General features: G+C 42.8%; 1 protein-coding gene across 2 annotated transcripts in view; it reads right to left on the reverse strand.

The window, feature by feature from the left end:
• Positions 1-13: 13 nt before the first annotated feature.
• The window catches only part of LOC109881535 (solute carrier family 23 member 2), a 76247-nt gene continuing 50819 nt past the window's right edge, over positions 14-25441 (reverse strand). For both annotated transcript variants that reach the window (XM_020473664.2, XM_020473658.2), the window contains exons 5-15: positions 23761-23918; positions 17433-17521; positions 16838-16908; positions 16192-16373; positions 15375-15495; positions 10383-10539; positions 10070-10217; positions 9817-9922; positions 9370-9637; positions 9140-9235; positions 14-8929 (exon numbers count right to left, since the gene is read on the reverse strand). In XM_020473664.2, the coding sequence (XP_020329253.1) occupies positions 8658-8929; positions 9140-9235; positions 9370-9637; positions 9817-9922; positions 10070-10217; positions 10383-10539; positions 15375-15495; positions 16192-16373; positions 16838-16908; positions 17433-17521; positions 23761-23918 (1668 nt within the window). In that variant the 3' untranslated portion in view covers positions 14-8657. The remainder of the gene's footprint in view (positions 8930-9139; positions 9236-9369; positions 9638-9816; positions 9923-10069; positions 10218-10382; positions 10540-15374; positions 15496-16191; positions 16374-16837; positions 16909-17432; positions 17522-23760; positions 23919-25441) is intronic.

Consider the following 25441-nt stretch of genomic DNA (forward strand, 5'->3'; position numbering starts at 1 on the left):
ACAATAGACAACATTAATTCTGTAACATCTTATTAAATAGTTTAAGGAACAAAGAATATAACATTTTGTTGCTACTATTAGTATACACAATGCCTGGTCCAGATGTTTTCCACACACTGTAGCCTACACAATGCCTGGTCCAGATGTTTTCCACGCACTGTAGCCTACACAATGCCTGGTCCAGATGTTTTCCACACACTGTAGCCTACACAATGCCTGGTCCAGATGTTTTCCACACACTGTAGCCTACACAATGCCTGGTCCAGATGTTTTCCACACACTGTAGCCTACACAATTCAATATACATGTATATATTTCTTACATCTGTTTAAAGTTTGTCAGGTGTTTCTCAATTTGTATGAAAACTTTATTAACATGATAAACAGGAAGCAATGTTGGAAATATACAATATTAAAAAAATTCTAACTAGCAAAAGTATTCCACCAAACTACAGATTAAAAATAGAAAAAAATGTATTCTTTATTTTAATTAAATAAAAATGTAATAAATGGTGCACATTGCAGCATGACAAAATATTAAAATGCATGATTTATTTTCTTACAAACATCTGTCTGTAATAAACATAACGATGTATTAAAAAAAAACTTTAAAAAGATAAAACACTTGAGAAAGAGAAATGTATATTGTTCAGGTAGTTTCCCCTTCAAAATAACTGAAAGGGATATATTTCTTTGTGTCATAGACATGGCCATACCTTGACCTGGCTCGTGGGGCATGGTTTTTAACATTGAGAATGAGTTAAAGCTCATACAGAGGTGAGGCATTGGCTTCAAATGAGGTGGTCTATGGGCTGAAGCTGAAATAACACCCTACTCCCCTAGTGGACAACATGCTATTTCAGACATTCTCTCTCTCGAAAACAGGTACACTTAAACAGAGAGGACACGGACACCATATCTGCACTGCAGGCGTGGGGGGGGGGGGGGGGGGGGGGGGTAGTTGAGCAAGTTGAAGGACTGGTCTATTCCATCTATAGTATCCACTGTTCCTAGCTCTACAGAGCAGAGAAGAGGAAGGCAGTACCAAGCATGCTGCCATATCACTGGTACAAAACCATTGGCCATCCTCTTCTCTCCACACCCTGACTATAGTTAGTCTGTTTAGAGCAGAATGTTCAAGGTGTTCTCCTTTTCCCCCTCACACCTCCAGGTCTAGTTCGAGGGCCTAACGGAGTCATGTCCAGTTCAACCTGCTGCCTGTGGAGACTAACACTATCATGATCTCTCTGCAACAACGGAAAATCAGAAAATTATTATAGGGCCAGAACAAGTCAATTCTAAACGGATAAATATCTTTCTGACATTGTGCATAAGGCACACAAATTTCACTAAACAATTACTTTCTTACTAATCATAACTAAATAAAGTAATCAACAAGATAAAACAAAGTAAATCTGAAATGTTACTTAACATTTTAAAAATGTCTGCATTTCTGAACCAGTGACTACTCCCACTCTCATTGTTTTGGTGCAGCAAATAGAAGAGCAAGGGAAATAGTTTGAGAAAGAATGAAGAAAGGATAGGTGCTTCTTTTGCATTTTGGTTCAGTCTGAAACTGTGCATCTTGTTCATGTTGTTAAGTCTCATGTAGGCTTATGATAGTCAACCACACTGGCCAGAAGGAGTCCCAATTCAACCCTACCTCAACAGTCAACCATTGGTTTTCTATGGATGATGGCTCACACAGTAACACACAGCACTCCAGTGAAAACACACATAGCAGAGGTTCCAAAAAGTTGCCCCCATGTCAATCACACTAAGTTTGTCCCAAATGACATTCTATCCCTTATGCAGTACAGTGCATAATATAGGGAATAGGGTGCCATGTCTGATGCACCCTCAGTTGTGAATTATTGACATGAACTTGACCCCAGCTTCTGAAACATTCTACCACACATGAGGGATGGAGAGAGGATTTGGGGGGGGTGGGGGTTACACTGTTCACAAATAAGTGAACAATGGCAACAATATGAACAATGGCTCTAGTAACAATCATAACAATAATAGTAATTAATAGGTGCAGGATAAGATTGTACAGTCTATGAGCCATTAAAAAATATAATAATAATAATAATAATAATAATAATAATAATAATAATACAGCCACAACCCCTCTCCCCCTCTCCTATAAACATTTTAAAAATACCCCCTCCATTACACACCCTTAAACCTGAAGATACTGTTATGGTGCCGTGTCTGTAAATCAAACATGTTCACTTGAACAGAACAGTAGACCACCTGACATCTGTAGCAGAGTAGGACAGGGCAGAGGGCAGGACAGAAATCAGGGATGCGATTGGCACTTTAAAAACCACCTCTCTTTTTTCTTTCACTACTTCTCACTTTCAGTCAGGCATCTGGGTACATACGTTTTTTTCTGGTCATTTGCCTAGCTAAATCTGTGGAGCGTCTCGCCTCTTCCTTCCTCTGCAAACCCTGCACGGGTGTTACTCTGATCATAAGCCTTAATCATAGCATGATCTTTACTCAGGCTGTGGCCTGGGCAGTGGCCAAACCACCTATACCCCCATGCATGTGCTGACAAACACTACCCAAACACTAGTCTAAATATGCATCCAACACACATTGGCAAAATTAAGGATATCAGTGAGTTAGAAAAAATGGCTACATTTTAAAAACAACTAGAAATCCAAGTGCATTCTGCTTCATGCTAAAGCGTTTGTAGCCTATATATATATAACAAAAAGTATGAATGCTTTTGAAAGTGTGCTTATGAACTGCTTATGAACATTATTACACAGTTGGTTAACCATTAGATTGTATATAGCCTGTTGCTTGTTATTTATATGATTATAGATCCTTACAGGTTAATAAATACATGAACAACTTACTTACAGCAATGACTTACAAATAGTTATTACTAGTTAAACTATTCAATAATGTCTTACAAGCAGCTTATAAGTCAACCTTGAAATTCCAGTTGTAATAACAGCAGCTGGATGAGGGAGTACGCGTTCATGAGAGAGCTGGTTTTTGGTGGTGGTAGTTAAAGATGCGAAAGATAATACTGACACAGTAAGGCCTGCAAGCTGACTGGGTGAACATATCGACTTTGACCCTCATTTCCAGTCCCAAATCAAGCCCTCTTCCCCAGCACTAGCTCATACCCATGGACTAGACTCTTCTTCATGGCCCTTCCTGGATGTGAAAGAAACAGACAGGTGTAATCAAAAGTGGTGGCCTACTAGCTTCAACTAACCCTTCAGGAGGGTTGTTACCATGATATTTCCATACATCCATTCTAGTTCTTTCAGATCTATGAGAGGGCATTTAGATGTGTCCAGGAATAGGGTGCTAGGAGAAGTGTCCAAGACTAGGGGACTAGGAGAAGTGTCCAAAGATTAGGGGACTAGGAGAAGTGTCCAGGACTAGGAGACTTGGAGAAGTGTCCCGACTAGGGGACTAGGAGAAGTGTCCAGGACTAGGGGACTAGGAGAAGTGTCCAGGACTAGAGGTTGATTTGGGACCGGGCCCTCTGTCCAGTGGAGGACATTGACAGTTTGTTGGGAGATCTGTTGTGTTGTGTGTAGGGCAGTGGCAGTCATGCAATTTTGTCAGCCTAACTGCCATGCAAATAATTGCAGGGGTCACGTTAAAATGACCTTTAATTAACATAAACACGTTTAGCATCTCCGGGCTTCCACGCATATTCTACAAGCCACTGATGTGGACCTTTGGAACATCTACATTTTCAAAAGTTGAATAAATCCATGTAATATAGCCCATTTTAGGCAGGTCTAAAGAAATTATATGAAGATGTAGCCTATTTCAGAAGAACAGAATAGTATATTCTGAGTCATCCTTATGTTCGCCCCTGATCTGGCTATGCCATATGGCTGTGGCACTAGTTCATTTAACACACAAGATTTGCTTAGAATTCTTGTGGAATTATTTAATGTTATTTCATAGTAAGAAGAATACAACTGAACATAGGTGAATAAAATAGAATGGATATTTCCCCAAAACGATGTCCGAGGGAGTGCACACGTGTTGCACTCCCTATTCTGTGTTGAGCCGTTAACAAAGTGATAACTTGAAACAAGTCCTCCTATATGCTTAATTTAGAGTTATTTATGCAACTGTAGTTGTGATACAAACCTTGGAATGTATTAGAAATCCAAACATATAGCCAAAGGCTGACAAATGCTGTAATGATGATTTGAAAAAAATTGCATGAAAGGCATGCGCTCTGCTCTGTTTCTTGCGCAGGCTGCACCCACTTATTCTCACCCATCAGACTATTTTCAATTTCATCTGGTCTTTCACATATGATAAATGTGTGGAATTATTTTGAAATAAATGGCCCACAACAACAACAAAAAAAATCAACATGTAATACGAAGCCTGCACTCGAATAGCAAACTCTGCTTTCACACACGATGACTGGGCTTATAAGAATACATGTTTCACTATAGTGTCTGTAGACTATGGGCTCTCCAACCCGGCCCCAGGGATCCAAGGGCTATAGGCTATGCTATAGAGTTATTTGGCCACTTTAGTTGTGAGACAAACCTTCTCAAAACATATATTCTATGGGCTAGGCTACATGATACATGCAACTATGATTTGAAAAAGTTGCAAAATAATGCATGCCTATAGGCCTAGGGGTGCTGAGGGTGTGAAAAAAAAAAAATCGCATTATTTTATTTAAAAAAAATAAACATTACCAGTCTAAAGTTTGGACACACCCATTCATTCAAGGGTTTTCCTTATATTTACTATTTTTCTACATTGTAGAATAATAGTGAAGACATCAAAACTGTGAAATAACACATATGGAATCATGTAGTAACCAAAAAAAGTGTTAAACAAATCAAAATATATTTTATATTTGAGATTCTTCAAAGAAGCCACCCTTTGCCTTTATGACAGCTTTGCACACTTGGCATTCTCCCAGCTAGCTTTATGATGTAGTCACCTGGAATGCAATTAACATGTGTGCCTTGTTAAAAGATTATTTGTGGAATTTCTTTCCTTCTTAATGCGTTTGAGACAATCAGTTGTGTTGTGACAAGGCAGGGGTGGTATACAGAAGATAGCCCTATTTGGTCTATACCAAGTCTATATCATGGCAAGAGGAGGTCAAATAAGCAAAGAGAAACAACAGTCCATCATTACTTTAAGACATGAAGGTCAGTCAATCTGGAACATTTCAAGCTTTTAAAGTTTCTTCAAGTGTAGTCGCAAAAACCATCAAGCGCTATGATAAACTGGTTGTCATGAGGACCGCCACAGGAAAGGAATACCCAGTAACCTCTGCTGCAGAGGATAAGTTCATTAGAGTTACCAGCCTCAGAAATTGCAGTCCAAATAAATGGCATCTCAGACATCAACTATTCAGAGAAGACTGTGAATCAGGCCTTCATGGTCAAATTGCTGAAAGCACTACTAAAGGACACCAATAAGAAGAGACTTGCTTGGGCCAAGAAACACGAGCAATGGACATTAGACTGGTGGAAATCTGTCCTTTGGTCTGAATTCCAAATTTGAGATTTTTGGTCCAAACGCTGTGTCTTTGATGAGACGCAGAGTAGGTGAACGGATGATCTCCGCATGTGTGGTTCCCACTGTGACGCATGAAGGAAGTGGTGTGATGGTGACACTTGTCTGTGATTTATTTAGAATTCAAGGCACACTTAATCAGCATGGCTACCACAGCATTCTGCAGCGATACACCAACCCATCTGGTTTGCGCTTAGTGGGACTATCATTTGTTTTTCAACAGGACAATGACCCAACACACCTCCAGGCTGTGTAAGTTCTATTTGACCGAGAAGGAGATTGATAGAGTGCTACATCAGATGAGCTGGCCTCCACAATCATCCAACCTTAACAATCTCAATTTGGTTTGGGATGAGTTGGACAACAGAGTGAAGGAAAAGCAGCCAACAAGTGCTCAGCATATGTGGGAACTCCTTCAAGACTGTCGGAAAAGCATTCCAGCGGAAGATGGTTGAGAGAATGGTAAGAGTGTGCAAAGCTGTCATCAAGGCAAAGGGTGGCTACTTTGAAGAATCTAACATATTTTTATTTGTTTAACACTTTTTTGCTTACTACTACTACATGATTCCATGTGTGTCGTTTCATAGTTTTGACGTCTTCACTATTATTCTACAATGTAGAAAATAGTAAAAATAAAGAAAAACCCTTGAATGAGTTGGTATCCAAACTTTTGACTGGTACTGTATATATAACAATCACAAATGTAGTGCACTGGGTCTTTTCCTAGTCTTGTATTAGCGAACCAATATGATATAGCCGAAACGGTATAGCCGTCTGTAGCGGGGGAAAAAAATACAACCCCAGCTATGCAGCATGGTCTCATAGACTAGACATAACATACATTATACAAAAGTATGTGGACACTCCAAAATTAGTGGATTCGGCTAGTTCACCCGTTTTCTAAAATCGAGCACACAGCCATGCAAACTCCATAGACAGTCATTGGCAGTAGAATGGCCTTAATGAAGAGCTCAATTACTTTCAACGTGGCACCGTCATAGGATGCCACCTTTCGAACAAGTCAGTTTGTTAAATTTCTGCCCTATTAGAGCTGACACGGTCAACTGTAAGTGCTGTTATTCTGAAGTGGAAACGTCTAGGAGCAACAACGGCTCAGCCCTGAAGTGGTAGGCCACACAAGCTCACAGAACGGGACCACCGAGTGCTGAAGCGCGTAAAAAATGTCTGTCCTCAGTTGCAACACTCACTACCGAGATCCAAACTGGCTCTGGAAGCCACGTCAGCACAATAACTGTTCGTTCTCTGGAGAAATGTCTAGATCAGTGTGGAAGAACTTAACTGGCCTGCACAGAGCCCTGACTTCAACCCCATCGAAAACTTTTGGGATGAATTGGAACGCCGACTGCGAGCCAGGCCTAATCGCCCAACATCAGTGCTCGACCTCACCAATGCTCTTGTTGTTGAATGGAAGCAAGTCCCCGCAGCAATGTTCCAACATCTAGTGGAAAGCCTTCCCAGAAGAGTAGAGGCTGTTATAGCAGCAAAGGGGGGACAAACTCCATAATAATGGCCATGATTTTGGAATGAGATGTTCGACGAGCAGGTTTCCACATACTTTTGGTCATGTTGTGTAGTAAACGTATATCTGGGACAGTAATTAGTATATGTTACGTTTGGTATGGTTATCACAGCAAATTAATGCATGCCATATGAAATGTAACATGTCATACTAAATGGAGTGTCTCGTATTGACATTTACTATGTTACGTCTACCCTTGAGTTCAGGTTGAGCTATGAGGAGCTGGCTCTATCTAGCTGCACAAAGGTGATCCTATTCCATTCCAACTCTGAATTCCAGGGCTCTCATTAATTGTTTCATTTAATTTTTGATTGCATTTGCATTGATGTCAGAGTGATTAGAGGGACAATACATCGCTGAGTACAAGGCTATTAGTGACTTTTAGCAAATTTGGTAGGATATTAATGACCATCAAAGCGCAGTTTTGGAGAAGCCTAGTTTCCATGACTCAGCGGTCACGTGGAATTTTGACTGCGGTCATGACTTGTGACTGCCGGTGTTGTGATAATGCGGTCACCATAACAGCCCTAATTGTGTGTTTGACTTAAACGGGTAATAGAAGCCAAATAGAGGGGCAGGTTCCGGTAAACAAAATGGGCATTAACTCTAATAATGTAAAACGAACACCACAATCACTTTGCATGGCTAAGATCTACCACTTGACAAGCCACTTTCATCAACAGTATCTGCATGACCTTGCCTTGCTTGTGTTTGGTAGTGTGCTTGCCTGTGTGTGTGTGTGTAAATTTAGGCCAATTATTAGTCTAATGTGAATTTTCATAAAGCCTCAATTCCATCCAATCCCCTTTCAACAGGAGACTACATTTCCCATAACCACCGTGGGAAGTGTAGGTTTGCTAAACAGGGCTGACTGACCAGCTGCATCTGATTCTCAATGGGTCTGAAAGGTGTCAATCATTCAGCTTTAAACTTTTGCCGTAAACGAGATACTGTCCATCCATCTGTATGTCTGTCTCTGTCCATCTGTCCGGAAACAGGAAATCTGCCAGCGCAAGTGACACACTCAACCCCATCACAATGTCATGGGTGGGCATACACACACACACACACACAGAGGCCACTGGGAGTGTAATACATCGGATTATTTTGGTTAAACAGCAGAGAACAAACCTTTTCTTACCATTCCCCTTGGAATGTATGTAGACAGATTGACTGATGTAGACAGGTTAACTGAGAAAATAAGTGTTAACTGAAGATCTAGAAGAAATAGTGCAATGGGAAGAGAGGGACCTCAATAATGGGCTGTCTAAGGCATTCCTATGCTCTTTCACTCACATACTAGGCAGAGACAAGAGCATGTTGCATCTCCATCTGAAACTTTCCCTATAAGGACATCTGTTATTACACGCTCATGACACTGGTAACAACACTGGTATAACATGCTAACAACAGCATGAATAGGCCATAGACAGTGTTATACAGACACACATTCATACAAGACAGGGTTGAGCATGTCACACTGCACTGACGCTACCCAAAAACCTCCACCCCTCCCTTCCTTCCATGGTACCAAACGCCATCTCTCTTCCCTCCAGCCCGGTTCTACCAGTCTGCTATACACCGCTCTCCCCTGGATCTGTGATTCCCTCCATCTCTGCTGCCTTCCCTGCCCCACCCCGTCCCCCCCTAAGTCTGCAGGCCTTGCGGATCGCGCCCCACTGGTAGCCGCTGAAGGTGGGGCTGATGGGGAAGTACTGGAAGACGGTGTGGCGGCGCAGGAAGTCCATGCCGAACGGGAGGTCGTAGGTTCTCATCCCCTCCAGCTCCGCAGTACTGGGTCCCGACCCACGCTTCAACTTCCTGATCCCTCGCTCCTCCGGCGTACCTGAAAGGAGGAAAGGAGAGAGGAAAGAGAGAGAGAGAGAGAGAAGAGGAAGACAGGACGAGGGGGTGAGCGATTGGAGAAGGCAACAGTTTGTGATATGCTTGTCCTATCTCAAAATGCACTCAAAATGGTTGAGTACAGTAGTAGATTAATAGTAGTAGTGTGATAGACTAAACTAACAGTGATAGTGGGATAGTACAGTCCACTCACCAGGGATAGTGTTGTCCAGCACAAATGCCACTGACCCCCCTACGAACATGGCTGTGGTCAGGAGGACGTTCAACACCTGGTCAATCGACACTATACCTGAGAGACAGAAAAGAGGGATAGAGAGAGAACGAGAGAGAGGGTTCAGAGACCTACCCAGTCCTTTTAGATGTGTAAACACTGAAGGAGTAGGCCAATGAGCTAAATCTGTAGTCCACTTGTCCTCTACTCACCAGTGACCAGAGGGTTCTGTTTGAGGTAGCTGGGCAGCACCAGGCCAAAGAAAATGGAGAAGCCCAGAACAAAAAGGTTCCTGGAGGAGTTGAGGTCTACAAACTGCAGGTTGGACAGTCCCACAGCTGTAATCATCCCAAACAGGGTACAGAACAGCGCCCCCAGAACAGGGTCAGGCAGGGAGGCGAACAATGCGCTGAATTTACCCACCAGCCCTAGCAGTAGCATCATAGCAGCACCGTATTGGATCACACGCCGGCTGCCCACCTGGAGGACCAATCAGAGAGCAGCAGGGAGTAAGAAAGCGAAGAAGCAGGAAGAATAAAATAGTCCCACTCTACAGAGCAAATTAAATCCAAGCAGACTACTAGCTAATTAAAACAAATATTTAATATTTGAATAGAACTTGTAGTAGGACTCTGTGTATTGAAGGGTGTGATGGTTACCTTAGTGATGCCTAGCACGCCTATATTAGGACTGGAGGAAGTAGAGCCGTTTCCTGTCCCCATCAGCCCATCCAACACGCAGGAGAGACCTTCCATAAATATACCCCTACAAAGAGAGAAAAACAGAAAAAAAGAGGGAGAGAGTGAGCGAGAGATGGATGTCAATTCATGATTCAAACCATTGTGTCTGTGTGAGGTAAGCATATTCTATGAGGTGCATTAGGCAAGGAGCTATGCAAGCAAGGTCAAGTACCTGTTGATGGCGTGAATGGGGGGTGGGGGGGCACAGGAGAGGCGGGCACAGGCGTAGTAGTCTCCAATGGACTCAATGATGCTGGCGACCACGGCACTGAACATACCAATCACCCCCGCCGCTGTCACCGTAGGAACACCCCACTGAACTATGGGTAAAAAAAAAACACAAACCCAACATCGACACACTGATGTGGAACAAACAACTCCAAAACATTCTAGATTTGAGGAACCTATGAAGCTATTGGATGCTCTCATTCAGAATTTGGGCTTAGCTAGGGGTGGGATGTACACCATAAGGAGTGGTAACTCACAAGGGTAGGGGATCTTGAACCAGGGTGCGGCTGCCAGTATCCCCTGGCGTGCGTCGGTGCGGGCGTAGTAACCGTACTTGTCTTTCTCCGGTGGGAAAACATTGGTTACGGTAAAGATAAAACAAATCAGCCATGACACCAGGATGGCCATGATGATCTGAGGAAGACGGAAACACTAAGAGTCAAACATGACCCTCAAAACACACAGATAATTGCAGTATGTCCTGTTGAGTTACAGTGAAGAACACCACAATAAAACTGCAGAACTTCTATAGAATGCCCTTTAAACAGAGAGTGATGATTACTTTTTTTCAATATGGGAGTTGTGAGGTCACCAGTTCAAACTGTAAAGAGCAGATTGATAAAGAGCGGAACTTTTAATCAGACAGGGAGAGAGAGTGATGAAGAGAACTTTATTAGAGTGGAGTCACCAATACAAGCGTCTGTCTACTGGAGCAGCAGATATATGAGCTATCATGACATCAAATGACCAGCAGGGGGCACAGAGCAAATAAAATAAAATGTATTAGTCACATGGACCTCATAGAGCAGGTGTGTAGATCTTACAGGGAAATGCTTTACTTACGAGCCCCGAACCAACAATGCAGTTCAAAATAAAAAACTGGATAAGAATAAGAAATAAAGTAACAAGTAATTAAAGAGCAGCAGTAAAATAACAATACGAGACTATATACAGGGGGGTGCCGGTATAGAGTCAATGTGTGGGGGCACCATTAAGTTGAGGTAATATTTAAATGTAGGTAGAGTTATTATAGTGACTATGCTATAGATGATAACAACAGAGAGTAGGAGCGGTGTAAAAGAGAGAGAGGGGGGTGTGCAAATAGTCTGGGTAGCCATTTGATTAGGTGTTCAGGAGTCTTACGGCTTGGGGGTAGAAACTGTTTAGAAGCCTCTTGGACCTCGACCTGGCGCTCCGGTACTGCTTGCCGTGCGGTCGCAGAGAGAACAGTATGACAAGGGTGGCTGGAGTCTTACATTTTTTTTGGTCTTCCTCTGACACTGCCTGGTATAGAGGTCCTGGATGGCAGGAAGCTTGGCCCCAGTGATGCACTGGACCTACACACTACCCTCTGAAGTGCCTTGCGGTCGGAGACCGAGCAGTTGCAACCAGTGCTCTCGATGGCGCAGCTGTAGAACCTTTTGAGGATCTGAGGACCCATGCCAAATCTTTTTCAGGTGTTGTCGTGCCCTCTTCATGACTGTGTTGGTATGGTTGGACCATGACAGCTCCTTAATGATGTGGACACCGAGGAACTTGAAGCTCTCGATCTGCTCCACTATAGCCCCGTCGATGGGGATGGGGGCGTGCTTGGCCCTCCGTTTCATGTAGTCCATGATCAGCTCCTTTGTCTTGCTCACATTGAGGGAGAGGTTGTTGTCCTGACACCACACTGCCAGGTCTCTGAACTCCTACCTATAGGCTGTCTCATTGTCGTCCAACTTAATGATGGTGTTGGAGTCTTGTGTGGCTGAACAGGGAGTTCAGTAGGGGACTATCATGCACCCCCGAAGGACCTGCGTGTTGAGGGTCAGCATGGCGGATGTGTTATTTCCTACTTCCACCACCCGGGGGCGACTGTCAGGAAGTCCAGGATCCAGTTGCAGAGGGAGGTGTTCAGTCCCAGGTTCCTTAGCTTAGTGATGAGCTTGGAGGGCACTATGGTGTTGAACGCTGAGCTTTAGTCAATAAATAGCATTCTCACATAGGTGATCCTTTTGTCCAGGTGGAAAAGGGTAGTGTGGAATGCAATAAAGATGGTGTCATCTGTGGATCTGTTGGGGTGGTATGCAAATTGGAGTGGGTCCAAGGTGTCTGGAAAGATGGTGTTGATGTGAACCATGACCAGCCTTTCAAAGCATTTCATGCTTAAAGATGTGAGTGCTACAGGATGGTAGTCATTTAGATAGGTTACCTTTGTGTTCTTGGGCACAAGATCTGCTTGAAACAAGTAGGTACAGTGCATTCAGAAATTATTAAGACCCCTTGACTTTTTCCACATTACAGTCTTTAAAAAAAAGGATGAAATCATATTTTTTTGTGTGCCGACTGTTGGAAAAGCATTCATGGTGATGCTGGTTGAGAGAATGCCAAGAGTGTGCAAAAGCTGTCATCGTGGCAAAGGGTGGCTCCTTTGAAGAATATAAAATATATTTTGATTTGCTTAACACTTTTTTGGTTACTACATGATTCCACATGTGTTATTTCATAGTTTATGTATTCAATATTATTCTACAATGTCGAAAATAGTAAAAATAAAGAAAAACCCTTGAATAAGTACAGTGGGGAGAACAAGTATTTGATACACTGCTGATTTTGCAGGTTTTCCTACTTACAAAGCATGTAGAAGTCTGTAATTTTTATCATAGGTACACTTCAACTGTGAGAGACGGAATCTAAAACAAAAATCCAGAAAATCACATTGTATGATTTTTAAGTAATTAATTTGCATTTTATTGCGAGACTAGTCAGGATAGAGGGAAAGATGCACAGAGCAAGCGATTCTTGATGAAAACCTGCTCCAAAGTGCTCAGGACCTCAGACTGGGGTTAAGATTCACCTTCCAACAGGACAACAACCCTAAGCACACAATCAAGACAATGCAGGAGTGGCTTCGGGACAAGTCTCTGAACGTCCTTGAGTGGCCCAGCCAGAGCCCGGACTTGAACACAATCGAACATCTCTGGAGAGACCTGAAAATAGCTGTGCGGCGATGCTCCCCATCTAACCTGACATAGCTTGAGAGGATCTGTAGAGAAGAATGGGAGAAACTCCAAATATAGGTGTGCCAAGCTTGTAGTATCATATCATACCCAAGAAGAATCGAGGCTGTAATCATTGCCAAAGGTGCTTCAACAAAGTACTGAGTAAAGGGTCTGAATAATTATGTAAATGTGATAGTTCTGTGTTTTATTTTTAATACTTCTGTTAATTTATAGAAACCTGTTTTTGCTTCATCATTATGGGGTATTGTGTGTAGATTGATGAGGGGGATCAACAATTTAATTATTTTTTAGAATAAGGCTGTAACGTAGCAAAATGTGGAAAGAGTTAAGGGGTCTGAATACCTTCAGAATGCACTGTATTACAGACAGGGTCAGGGAGAGGTTGAAAATGTCAGTGAAGAGAATTGCCAGCTGGTCAGCACATGCTCTGAGTAAGCATCCTGATAATCCATCTGGCCCTGAGGCCTCGCGAATGTTAACCTTTTTAAAGGGCTCACTCACATCGGCTACGGAGAGAGTTATCACACAGTCATCCAGAACAGCTGGTGCTCTTACACATTGTTCTGTTTTGCTTGCCTTGAAGTTAGCATAGAAATATTTAGCCTGTCTGGTAGGCTTGCATTGCTGGGCTGCCCACTCCTTGAAAGCGTCAACTCTAGTCTTTGGCTCAGTGCGGATGTTGCCTATAATCCATGGCTTCTGGTTGGGATATGCACGTACGTATGGTCACTGTGGGGACAACGTAATCGATGCATTTATTTATGAAGCTAGTAACTGATGTGGTAAACTCCTCAATAGCGAAAGTCCTGTAGCTTAGCATCCGCTTCATCAGACCACTTGCGTATTGAGGGAGTCACTGATTCCTCCTTTTTGAGTTTTTGCTTGTAAGCAGGAATCAAGAGGATAGAGTTATGGTCAGACATCAAATGTAGGGAGAGCTTTGTCTTCGCCTCTGTGTGTGGAGTATAGCTGATCTAGAATTGTTTTCCCTCTAGTTGCACAGGTGACATGCTGGTAGAAATGAGGTAAAACTGATTTGAGTTTTCCTGCATTGAAATCCCCGGCCACTAGGAACGCCGCCTCTGTATGAGCATTTTCTTGTTTGTTTATGGCCCTATACAGCTAGTTGAGTGCGGTCTTAGTGTCAGCATCGGTTTGTGGTGGTAAATAAACAACTACGAAAAATATAGATGAAAACTTGTGTTAAATAGTTGTCTACAGTTTATCATGAGATATTCTAACAAGCGAGCAGAACCTTGAGCCTTCCTTAATATAAGACATTGCGCACCAGCTGTTGTTAACAAAGAGACACCCCCCTCCCCCGGAGCTTACTGGACACTACCATTCTCTCCTGCCAATGCACAGAAAACCCAGCTAACCGTATATTATCCATGTACTTGTTCAGCCATGACTCCGAGAAGCATAGGATATTATTTTTCTTAATGTTTTGTTGATGTAATAGTCTCAAACTGAGCTCGTCCAGCTTATTCTCCAGTGATTGCACATTTGCCAACAGAATGGAGGGTACAGGCGGTCTACAACACACAGGCCACGTCCGAATACCCGTACATGCATACTAAATAGTAGGCCGTTTGGGTATGCAAAAACAGAAAGTTATGAATGGTAAGGAACAAGCACAATTGCGCATTAGATGACACATTCTCAGTATGGATGAGTAGTATGTTGATATTTGTTGCTTACTGCATACGTTTTTACCAAACAGTATGCTCTAAATAGTATGTAGTATGATTAGTACACAGAATGCAGTTTTAGTAAGTAGTAGGCAAAACAAATTTCACATACGGTCACAGACAGACAGGCACACAGGAGATATATATACAGCTCAGAACAGGGAAAAACAAAGTCAAAGGGGCACCACAGAGGGCTGAATCATTTCAGATCTTATTAAGAGGAATGGGGGAGGAGGAGACAGGGGAGGGTGAATAAGATTTGAACAGCAGGACTTGACAGGTAATGGGAGGATGGAAAGAGGTATCTAAAAGACAGAGAGAGATGGAGGAGTGTGTGCCCATTTATCTTACCTCACATGGCACTGTGATGGACTGGATCAATAAGCACACTCTAGGAAAGGGTATGTGTATTTAGGTGTGTATGCTCCTACCAGTGTATTTCTCTGTGCATGCATCTCTCTCTCTCTGTGTGTATGTATGTATGTGTGTGTGTGTGTGTGTGTGTGTGTGTGTGTGTGTGTGTGTGTGTGTGTGTGTGTGTCAGGGTACTCACAGGGAACATCTTGAAGAGCTGTAATCTATAAGAGGTCCAACCTTTCTTAGCCTTGTAGATGGGCAGAGGAAGCTGTACGTTCCTCGCATACTGAGAGAACAACAACACCAGGAATATAGTGCTAGAGAGAGGGAGAGAGAGGACGAGCAAGAAATACAGAAGTCAGGGGTCAAGGAAAAGCACTAAGCACACTTGCAAACATCCATGATCTGCTTTGATATGTAGAACAGTTTTGTCAAGAGAACCAATAACCCGTTGTTGAAGACTGCAAAAAAAAGACAGCCGAATCCAAAAGGTGTAATTCTCAAAAAACACAATGAAATCAATTCATTGATAACTCAAAGAAGTTTACATAGCAAAGAAACACAGATGTTATGTTGTTTGAGATGAGTCGCAAGACAAATTTTCCCGAAATAGACTAAATAAATAAATGAATAACAATGTAGCAGACACAAACAATTACCAACAGTCCTTCTGAACCTAGGCTAAGAGGACTCTGTCTGGAGCACTAAGGGTTCCCACCTCCATTCCGCAGGGGCGACTGCGTCTGCCGGTAATTCATTCTGATTGGCTATTTAATGGGCTGCTATGATAATTGATTGGCTAAGGATGCCTCTGTGGGGCGGGAGTCAGTCTTATAGGATAACAAAAGATCGATAAGATAGAAAGTAAAATGATTTCTTGTTTTCACCTAAATTTGCCATGCATCATAACAAGACAACAGACACTATAGGAAAACATATGGAGGGCTGGGAATGTATAGGGGACTATACAAGTAGTCAGTCAGCAGAGATTAGAGCCACAGTATACTACTCACAGCATGGCGATGCCCCAGTGTTTCCCTGCTCTCTCCCCTGCAGCCTGGAAGCCAGACAGGCCGATGAGGGCCACAGTCGGGGTGATAGTTAGGGGCCCGATGTATTTCAACAAGAGCCCAGGGAGCCCCAGGAAGCCAATACACACCTCTATCAGAGACGACACAATGATAGCCCCCTGGATCTGGAGGGCAAAGAGACAGACTTTGGTACAGCCTTGATAGTCTATCGATGTCCTCGTCTCTAATTCTATTCATTGTGACATCGTGATTGAGTTACCGCCTCACACACGCATCAAAACAGGGTTACCAAACCCGCTTACACAAGCCTTATAAAAGGTTAAATGCGAGTTAAAGGCCTCTGTCACACTCTCACACACAAACACACACGCACAAGGCCAAAGGCTGAGTCACAGCAACAGGTTTAAACAAACATCATCATTTAGAACTCTATCTACTCTACGTTTCAGTGTAGGCCCAGAGGGTATCACTGGGATGTGCTATCTAACATGGGCTTTGAACAATAGACACAGAACACAGGAGTAGACCTCTCGCTGTACACTATGCAGTGTAAAGATTGGATACTATAAAATATCCCCCACGTCTCCTGCTCTGTCCCCTTCCGTCTCGCATTTAACTTCTCTCTCACCTCTCGTATCCGGGGATGCCAGATGTGTTCAGTGTTGAGCAGCTCAGTCTCGTTGAACATGGAAGGAACCACTGACAGAGGGACGGAGAAGGTAACAGAGAGAAAGATGGAGTGAGAAAAAAAGAAAAGAAAACAGAAAGAACATATAAAAGAAAGCTTAAAACACATATTTATCATTCTGTTATCGTCTGCGTCCTGCGTCACAAGTACTCTGGCTGACACCAGTTCTCAAATAGCCAGGCTAGTTCACAAGGCGTTTTGTTTTACTTTTATTTAGTTCTACTTCCAGAGTAATGCAACTTTCATGGAACATGGAGGGGCATGACTTACTATCGATTTACATTTAATAAAATCTAAATCTACAAAAAGTGAAATACAAGGTTTTTCCAGAACACCGACGTTATAGATTAGCACACTGGCACCGAACCTGGAAACCTCATCTGATGCCAACCTGAAAACCTAATCTGATGCCAACTGAGGTGCCAGTCAGCACTACTGATGCCAGCTCACGTGGACAGGAGAGTGAGGGTGAGACCAGGTCATAATGAAGGCACTCGTGGGGTGTGTGTATGTGTATACGCGTGTTTGTGTTTACCTGTAGTGTTGCACTTCCACTTGTCTAGTGACAGAATTGCTCTGGCGGGAGCCAGGAAGGCAAAGGCACTTGCCTGGAACAGAGGAAGTCTGGAACAACAACCACACACCAATACACACACTAAGCATCTTATTAACAGATTATTATCTTATTAGCTAAGTGACAACACACACACACTAAGCATCTTATTATCTTGTTAGCTAAGTGACTACACACACACCCCAGCAACTCACTCAATTAGAACACACACACACACACATTCCTCTAATACACACACTAAGCATATTTGTTTAAGTGATAGATGTGCGTTAGAATCAAAATAATAAATATGTAGTTTCCTTGAATGCAGTTTATGGACAAGGAGTGACTGCAACCCAGATGTAAAATTGCTGAAAACTGTAAAGTCAGTTATCATAGTGTGTTTGATAACTGCTGTCATATGATGGTTATATGATGAATATGCCAGTTATGGCAGTTATGGCTGTGGATTCAAGTCATGTAACCAACAGTTCTCCTTTCTGTCCAATTGGTGTCACTAGTGAACACAGAAGCAGGGTCTACCCTGGCTAGGTAACAGCAACAGCATGGAAACTTACAGAGCTGTGGCGCTGGAATGGAGCAGGTGGTGGCTGATAATTAGCATTCATTTGAATGCTGGCCAGTCAGTGTGCAGGTGGACATCATTATTAACTCTAATCAACAACCAGATTGATGTGATTAATAAATGATGAATAAGCATGGAACTGATATCCATGGAAATGTACAAGGCAGGTGAAATTAGCTATGTCAACAATGAATAAAAATAGGAGGACAACTAGTAACCAGTCATGACCTTTAAGTACCTTTAAAAGCTGCTCTGTATTTGAATGTTTGACATACATCAAATTAACTATCACTTTACTAACATTATTGTTATTACACTGAACAAAAATATAAAAACGCAACATGTAAAGTGTTGGTCCCATGTGTTCATGAGCTGAAATAAAAGACCCCAAAAATGTTCCATATGCACAAAAAGCTTCTTTTTTTTCTCAAATTCTATGAACAAATTTGGTTACATCCCTGTTAGTAACCATTTGTCCTTTGCCAAGATAATCCATCCACCAGACAGGTGTGGCATATCAAGAAGCTGATTAAAACAGCATGATCATTACACAGGTGCACCTTGTGCTGGGGACAATAAAGGGTCACTTTAAAATGTCACACAACACAATACCACAGATGTCAAAAGTTGTGGGAGCGTCCAACTGGCATGACGACTGCAGGAATGCCCACCAGAGCGGTTGCCAGAGATTTTAATGTTAATTTCTCTACCATAAGCTGCCTCCAACGTCGTTTTAGAGTATGGCGTCATGTGAGCGAGCAGCTTGCTGACGTCAACATTGTGAGGGCAGGCATAAGCTACGGACAACAAACACATTTGCATTTTATTGATGTTCATTTGAATGCATGGAGACACCGTGATGAGATCCTAAGCCCCATTGTTGTGTCATTCATCTGCTGCCATCGCCTCACGTTTAAGTATGATAACGCACGGCCCCATGATCTGCACACAATTCCTAGAAGCTGAAAATGGCCTGCATACTCATAGACACGTTGACCACTGAGCATGTTAGGGAAGCTCACTATCGACATGTACAACAGTGTGTTCCAGTTCTTGTCAATATCCAGCAACTTTGCACAGCCATTGAAGAGGAGTGGGACAACATTCCTCAGGCCACAATCAATAGTCTGATAAACTCTATGCGAAGGAGATGTGTCATGCTGCATGAGGCAAATGGTGATCACACCCAGTACGGACTGCTTTTCTGATTCACACCCCTACCTTTATTTTTTTAAAGGTATCTGTGACCAACAGATGATTATCTGTATTCTCAGTCATGTGACATCCATAGATTAGGAACCAATACATGTATTTAAATTGACTGATTTCCTTATATGAACTCAGTAAAATCTTTGAAATATTTGCTTGTTCCGTTTATATTTTTGCTCAGTATATAGTAGATTAGACTGAAAGTAGGCCATTTGAGTGTCATCGTCACTGACGTGTGTGTGTGGGGGGAGTGAGACAGATGGAGAGAGAGAGAGAACAAGAGAGAAAGGGGGAGAGATCGTGACAAACACAGACACCAATTTACCCAGCAGCACTCATCTACTTCAGAGGGTCACATGTTGTCCCCAGGTGGGACCAGCTGTGCACACACTGACACGCAAACACACACACACATCAGCGCTACACTCAGACAGAAACACGTTAGAAATACACTGGTAGGGGCACATGTCAGCACACACACAAACAAGTCACCTTTCCTAGAACAGTGTGTGTGCTCACTGATCTGACCTCACTGGACACTGTGACTCATCAAACACAGCCACTAGCACTCCTCACCACTCACTCTCCATTTCTCTTTGCCTCCCTTCCGCCCTGCCTTTGTCGTCTCTTATCCATCTCTTCAGCCCTCAACCTCAGACCCCCCCCCCACACACTCCCACCCTCTCCATGTTGCAGAGGTGACACAGATAGCTGTGATTTGTGACACAGAAATGACAGTCATTAGTGAAAAGACGGACGTCATATTGACGTTTGATCAGTTGGCTACAGATTGTGTTGTGAGAGAGATACAATGAAGCAGAGAATGTTCATTACATGGCACAGAAGTTTTTTTTTTTAACTGATCGGGGCATTAGAGGTCTGCGCGGGACGGATTTATTTATACCACTCCCGCAGCTTTCATACCGCACCCGCCGACTCCCACTACAACAAGAATTGGTCGCGAAACCAAAAGCAGTACCGCAATTTTAGGCGCATAGGCAATATCAAAATGGGCAAATATAACCTAAGAAATACATAAATTAACACTGAATCTCACGTGAACCATTATATTAGACTATCGGTATTACCCAGATATAATCAGCCAATAGGCTAGACGTAGTTTTAATATAGCAGAGTTGGAGAGACTTGCATATTCTCTTGAGCTATGTTTTATAGGAGTGGGATGATGTTCAGACGGAGACAATACGGGTGATCAATATTTATGTCTAGGTATTTATCGATATTAATGTCAATGTAGTAAACTATAGCCTAATCATATGTATCTAGTACATTTCCTTGGAAAGATAATTGCCCAGTGCTTCTCCACCTATGCATAGGCTATAGAGCCCACTCTATGAATATAATAATAACAATAAAATAAATGGCATTTAGGAGACGCTTTTATCCAAAGCAACTTATAGGCTATACATGGTCACTCCAACGTCTGCTGTGGCCATACAGCATTTACTGTGAGGCGGACTCTGCAGAAGTCAGAGCAAACATACTTTTTTCGCTTCGCTGATCTGTGGTGAAGGAAGTTTATTTTTTATTAGCCCTTTTTCTCCCCAATTGGTAGTTACAGTCTTGTCCCTATCGCTGCAACTGCCGTACGGACTTGGGAGAGGGGAAGGTCGAGAGCCAAGCCGCACTGCTTCTTGACACAATGCCCGCTTAACCCGGAAGCCAGTCGCACCAACGAGTCGGAGGAAACACCTGGCAACCGTGTCAGCGTGCATTGCGCCCGGCCCGCCACAGGAGTCGCTAGTGCGCGATGGGACAAGAATATCCATGCCAGCCAAACCCTCCATAACCCGGACGACGCTGGGACAATTATGCGCTGCCTCATGAGTCTCCTGGTCGCGACCGGCTGCGACAGAGCCTGGACTCGAACCAGAATTTCTAGTGGCACAGCTAGAGCCCTGCACATTGTTACATGTAGAAAAACATGTTGATTGCTGGCGCTGAATATGTCTATATCGGTCTGCTAATACAGGATTAGTAAAGGCCCAGGGCATTACTTTTGTGAAAAAATGTAAACAAAATATATTTGAGTGTTTACCAGCATTTGTAACTTGAGTCTGATAATGATCTGTACAAAACAGTTACTCTGATAATACTTGTGAAACATAAAAATACTTGCTTGATATGTTTTCCAGTTTCTTGAAATACTTTGCAAACTCAACTTTATTTCTATGTTGTTACAGTTTTTGTTTTAAGACTTTAGCACATGTAGCTCGTTAGTGCATGGGGCACACCGATTGGTGTCACCTCCTTAGTCAGTATGTGTTACACCTGTGCTGGTTGCCATCTCGTTAGTGTGAAGGCCTTTCACCTTTGCTTGCCCACGTGCTATTTAAGAGTGGCTGGCCAAGTTCTCCAGTTGTCTTGGTAGATGGTTAACACTTTTAGTTGGTGCTCCCTACTCTGATTTCTAGACAGGCAACTTAACTAGAAGCAGCAAATTCTGATTGTGTGAATGCAGCAGCAAATGTGCTTGTATTACAATAGGTAGGCTAACACGTATGAAGCAGAAAGACAACTTTTTCCAAACAATCTGCGGGACAACAAAAAATATTTATCCCTAAGTTATCTGTCGGAAATCGCAGCCCTCTAATGGTGCACAATTGCTATGTATAGGTTAATCCTCTGTGTATGCAAGTGCTGTGTATGCTTCTCTGTGTGATCAGTCCTAACTGCAGAACTAAAGACAGGAGAGTCAGGTCCATAATTATTGATACCCTTGATAAAGACGAGCAAAAAAGACTAAAATAAATACTGTGCTATATTGCATGCTCAAAATGTAAATGATATTTTACCATAAGTATGAGGTAGTTTTCTGCATATTCTTTTTTTTCAACGCCAAACCCACCACTGGTGTGCATGGCCTTATAGCTATGTTTTAATGTTATCTGACCGTAGAACCGGTTCCAATCCAAGTGCCAATGGCGTTTATCAAACTCCAGGCGGTGCTATGGTCAGATGACATGAAAATAGAGCTCTTTGGCCCACATTTATGGTTCTTTGGTTGAAGGGTTCAGTTGGACACAGCTTAAATTACATCAACCCATTTTTCACAGCAGTCCTATGTGGCTGAACGCCTGGTTTCTCCTTGAGCTGAGAGGAGTGTGTGAGAGCCAGGCAGACAGAGGTCTGCCATACCACTGGTCTGTGAGTGTATGTCCAGTTCTTTTCAGGGCTGTAGCCTGACTATTAGACACTGTAGCCGCTGAAACAGTAAAATACTGCTTAATTCTCTCGTTTCACACAGGAATCACTCAAGGCCATGAGACTAGCGGAGTACCTTCTGTGTGTCCAGCGTGTGTGTCCAGTGTGTGTGTGCAGTGATTTCCTGTCAGTGCTGCTGTGTCTTGGCCATGAGACTGAGACGTGCAAACACAATTACAAACAGATTACCATGACGTGACATGGCATCTAGCAACACATTCACGTGTGGTAGCGATAATAACCATGGCAACAATGATGAAACCTGGCTGTGGTATTTCTAAAGGATATCATATTTCTAGAGTGAGCGAGAGAGTGGGCAAGGGGAGGGAGAGACAGAGAGGAGAGAACAGAAGGGCATCTCAGGTCACACTGACTCACGGAGTCAAATTTGAACCTCTAACCACAGTGAGGAGAGGAAGAACTGAAAAAGAAAGAGGGAACGAAAAGGAGAGAAAAATAAAAGGATAGAGTGTTTCCTGTAGAGGGAGAGGTGGAAGAGAGAGAAAAAAATAAAACGGAGTGCTTGTTTGTCCATTCAGTCAATGCTCCTCACCATGTAGCCCTAAACATATCCCTAACGCTAACCACATTGTGTAGAATGTAAAGCTAAGGATATCTTCTCCCACAGTTTGGTTTACTGTTGACACCAAACATTCATGACATACTCAGGCTGACAACCCAAATGGCTCCCTATATCATAGTGCACTACGTTTGACCAGAGCCGTCAGAATATGCTCCCAGTTTGGAGGAACCCCCCGGACACACATTTTGCTACACCCGCAATAACACCTGCTAAATGTGTATGTGATCAATAAGATTTGATTTGACACACGCGCGCACACACACGAGCATGATAGAGGGATAAAGAGGAATGAAGGAGAAACAGAGGAAGAGAAAGGATGGAGGAGTGACTTTTCACAGTCTTTTCACTGTCTATTATGCCAACATGGTACTTAGAGAGAGAGGAGGGAGAGCGAGAACAGAGGAGAGAGTAGGGGGTGAGAGGCAGAGGGTATAAGGAGAGAGAGGAGATGGAGAGAACACTACAGAAAGAGAGAGGGATGTAAAACATTTTACAAGCAGTAAAGGGGAAAGTGCAGGAGAGAAGATCAATAGCAGAGTATTCTAGAGTATTATGGACATAGGCCTGTAGCCACAACACTGGCCTACAGTTTCCCTTGGTGCCTGCATATGCCCTAAACCCATCACTGTGTGTGTGTGTGTGTGTGTGTGTGTGTGTGTGTGTGTGTGTGTGTGTGTGTGTGTGTGTGTGTGTGTGTGTGTGTGTACCTGCAGCCCAGTGTCGTCTGTAGCAGGGTGGTGATTCCCACACAGAAGAAGATAGTTCCTATGAGCTGACTGGTAGCCCACTGGTCAAACCCTACACACATGGCTTCAGCTAGCAGGAATGGCACCGCAATGGTACCACTGAAACATGTCAGGTAGTGCTAGAGTGAGAGAAGAGAGGGTTAAATTGTGAAAGTGTGTGTGTGTGCGTGCGACAGTGAAGCAGAGCATCAACTTTCATAAGAGTATGTTTCATAAGCATCAGTGTGAAGGGGAGGGGCTTAGTTACATCAGAAGTGGGGAGACTATGTTACATCATATGGGTTATAGAAGGGGAAATAGGAGGACACTTGAATAAGCAGTGAGATGGCATTTTTTGATCTGGGCATGGCTGCATCTGAACATTGTCTGAAGTGGCTTCCACTTTTTGTCTCCTCTTGTTCATCTGCACTGGTAACAAAGGACAGGTTAAAGCAATAGGGAGGATCCTGATCAGGCATTACCTTTCACCTCTCCAAGTATTTCACATCAGTGCAGATAAAGGAGAAGAGACAAGGAGAGGAAGCCATGTTATTCAGTTGCAGCCTAGGTAATAGAATATCTCTGAGGAAACAAGGCAGTTGTCATTATTTGCATATTACATAGAGAGTCAACATGGCATTATTTGCATATTACACATATAATCAGACAGTCAACTGCATAAAAACCAGTGGCGACACGTCATTCAGGGCAGGTGGGGCAAGCAATAGGCTAACTAAATTCATGGTTATCTCAGTGTCTTTGTGGTCCAGTGTGTACAGCTGCTGACAATGGCACACACACACGCCAGAGTAGGCATGGATTCGAATCCGGCCCACTACTGCCCTTGATATATTTTGAGGAACTAGTACTTTTCTAGTGACTCTCTGTGGGCTGTAGTTGTACTCTTACTCAAGCAATTTCTGAAGGAAATAACTTACTTTTTACTACATTACATTTGACCAAATCACTTTGTTACATAGATTTATATTATTATATAATAATAACCAAATGTAGCGAATTAAATTAAATGTACATTGAATCAAACTATTGGTTCCCTTTTACATGTATGAACATTTCATAACCCCTTGACCAAGGAAATGTATTCAAAATAGCTTGTCATCAAAACTCTTTAAGTCCATTGACTCTCAAAGTCGTCCGTCAAACCCAGTTCAATCTCGACCACAGCTCTTCATATTTTTGTTATTGGGTTCTTATCCAGATGCGAGGTAAATTGCACTTTAATTACCTTCTGCGTTTGCAATATTATATATTTCTGGAGTAAGATAAGTATTTCTAAAATATAATTCTGCTGCTGAAATTGAGTTGAGGACAAGTGCAAATGAAATGCCTAGGTAGCTAACTAGCTGGTTTTGGCTAACCCAGAATTTGACAGAAAAAGATGAATCTCCTGTTTTAAGCTCCTCATACGATCTCCGTTTTCCAACTAGTCACTTTGTTATTGGCAAAAAGAGTGAATAGAGTAATCAGATGTGTGTGGCAATAGCTAACTAGCTATCACATTAGGTTGAAACTAGATACACGGTCTAAGCTAGTAGTGTCAACCATGTAACTAGCTAACGTTAGCTAGATCAACGGTTCAGTCTACTGCAGCATCCTCCCATGCATTGCTCTCTCTCTGTCTAAATGTCATTCAGTTTTTGTG

This window comes from Oncorhynchus kisutch, linkage group LG3 (assembly GCF_002021735.2).
Source record: "Oncorhynchus kisutch isolate 150728-3 linkage group LG3, Okis_V2, whole genome shotgun sequence".
In the NCBI taxonomy this organism is placed as follows: Eukaryota; Metazoa; Chordata; class Actinopteri; order Salmoniformes; family Salmonidae; genus Oncorhynchus; species Oncorhynchus kisutch.